We start from the raw sequence: 2,500 nt of genomic DNA, 5'->3' as shown, positions 1-2,500 counted from the left end.
AAACACGGCGTCCGAGGGGAACCTAGATGCACCAATATTACGCCATATTCATGGCCATTTCGGTGCCGGGGAATGCATCGAAAAGCATCCCATTATGTCGTGTTGCCGCTTGGCTAGAGGGATTGGATTGAGTGGGACAGCAATACGTAGATTGTCAGATAGAATGAAGAAGTGTGTGAGAGAGAGAGAGAGAGAGAGATAGAGTAAAGAAGCCTCCTGACGCTTGGCCTCCTATGATGAAAAGGGGGAACGCCAGCAAACAATGCGAACACACAGGTAGTTGGAGCAGCAACCTACATTCATAAGGGCGCCTCCTTCGTTGGGTGTAGTAGGCGCCGGTTTCGTAGCTGCGGTGGTGACCGCTGGTACCGTCGTTGACAGGAACATCGTCGTTGTCGCCGTCGTAGCCGTCGCTGACGTCGTCGACATGGTGGCACTGACGGTGGAAGAAACCACACGTGGCGGGGCGATGTCAAAATCAACAGCCGTATCACCCAGACTGTTCAGATAGGCAAGCTTCGCCGAAATACCGGCACCCGGGGCGACTGCTGCTCCTGGTGATCCATGAGCAGCAGCAGCAGCGGCGGCTGTGCTGCTCGGGTCTCCACCGCCCTTACCGGCACCGCTAATAGTGACGGGTTGCGGTGTCGGTGTCGGCCCAATTCGCCATACATGCCGCAGCGAGTCGACGTCGTAGACCCTGCAAATACAGGCACCATCCGAGATAGGCAATTACTTTCTTTTTTCCCGATTTCCAGCCACTCGCTTAGCCTAGGCCCTTAGCCCAGGTCGTCGCGTTGAGAAATGCATCACTGACCAGTGACCGTCCCAACGACGACGACGACGGCGTTGGGGCCTCGACTAGACCTTGGCGCGGGCACTGGGTGGCTTGTGTGATGACATAAATGATGCGAGGTTCGGTTTTTGAGGTTATGTCCGATGCACTGCCACTTGGGTTTCGCAAAGGTCTGGAATGAAGCCGCTTCCTGGTCGTACTTACCTTATCGAGTTGTCCGACAGTAGCACCAGCAAGTGCGAGTCGGTCGGTGAAGCCGGATGCCAGCGGATTTGCAGCAACTCGAGCGTTGCACTTTCGGTGAATAGATGCTCATCCAAATTGTACGTCCTACGGGGAGGAAAGGTGCGAAGGAAAGCAAACACGATAAGAGCAGCTAGTTAGAACAAGGAATTTCTCCCTTTCATCGATCGCTGATTGAAATGCGCACAGTGCCTTTCATACACCAGCGCCACAGCGCTACACGGTCAAAGCCTCATTAAAAGTTTGGTCATAAACGTACGTAGCCGATTTCCGGTTTGGTCGGATGCTGACGATGTTTGGTTTGTTGTTTTGGGGGTAAATAATTCAAAAGTGTTCAAAAACTATATGAATCCCAGATCCGACAGGGCAATTGGATGGAGAGGGCGGACTAGTGAATCCAAACCTCGGGAAACTATGATGCCGGCAGAGAGGGAGAGAAAGACTCCATTTACAATAAACTTTCCGCTCGCGGGCATACGCGAGTGTGGCGTAACCGCGTGTAAATACATAAATATACTCGACTTATATTAATCCTCACGCGAACCACACGCTACTCAACCCACGACGACTGGGGTCTAACCTTCTTTGTTGGGACGGCAAAAACTCGGAACAACTCAGGATGAAGGGTCTATCGAGAATCATAGGCACGGGGCGGTAACATCGGATATCAAAGAGAAAATTATGAACCCAAGTGAGGTACTACGGTGGCAAGCGCGAATTTCCACACTAACCACACCGGGCTGGCTTCCCGGTGAGTGTGATGATGTTCGTGGAGATGGTGCCGGGTAAATCTCGTCCTCCTCGGTCACGCGTTCTCTCTCTCTCTCTCTCTTTCTCTCAGTATGTAGTGGCAGTAGTAGTCGGTAGGAAAAAAAGGCCTAATGCTCTAGCACGACTCGACAGCGATGCTCAGCAGTGTGGCGGCTCGGTTTCTACCCCCTAACCACCGCGTGACCCGCGCTGGGTGGTAAGCCACCATCATCCACATCGACCTCAGACCTACGGGACCAACTCGGTCCCAACCAGGCGGCTCGACGGCTGAACACAAATAAATCGAAAACTTTTAGCTTTCTGCTCGGTTGCGCGACCGTGGTTCAGCGTTCTCGGCGACATGTATTTTGCATTTTCTTCAAATTAATTTATAAATTTAAATGTAAATAAAAATCTATAAGCAGCACACACGCTCGCACACGTCCCTTACCACAAACAGTGGCGGTTCGCATCGGTTTAATCCTTTTTTTTCGGAAGGAACAATCCAAGTGCTCCGTGTACTTCGCGTACGGTGCTTTATACGCTCGGGCTTATGAGGACGCGTCAGCGAATCCAGCGAGCACTAGATGTTGGGAGGAAGTTTTGCAGAACCACAGTTGTCCCACACACGCCGGATTGTTGTTGGGAGCAAAACATCACTTGTACATTTGCATCCGATCGTGTTCTACTGACAAACGACGGTAGAGTCAT

General features: G+C 51.8%; 1 protein-coding gene across 1 annotated transcript in view; it reads right to left on the bottom strand.

Annotated features, from left to right (window-relative positions):
• The window catches only part of LOC125951465 (nuclear pore complex protein Nup88), a 47,756-nt gene that overhangs the window by 4,438 nt on the left and 40,818 nt on the right, over positions 1-2,500 (bottom strand). The window contains exons 3-4 of the mRNA XM_049680327.1: positions 1,001-1,126; positions 298-700 (exon numbers count right to left, since the gene is read on the bottom strand). Coding sequence (XP_049536284.1) covers positions 298-700; positions 1,001-1,126 — 529 coding nt within the window. The remainder of the gene's footprint in view (positions 1-297; positions 701-1,000; positions 1,127-2,500) is intronic.

This window comes from Anopheles darlingi, chromosome 2 (genome assembly GCF_943734745.1).
Source record: "Anopheles darlingi chromosome 2, idAnoDarlMG_H_01, whole genome shotgun sequence".
Taxonomy (NCBI): Eukaryota; Metazoa; Arthropoda; class Insecta; order Diptera; family Culicidae; genus Anopheles; species Anopheles darlingi.
The sequence above is the reverse complement of the archived record's forward strand: the minus strand, read 5'-3'. Positions and strand labels throughout refer to the sequence as shown.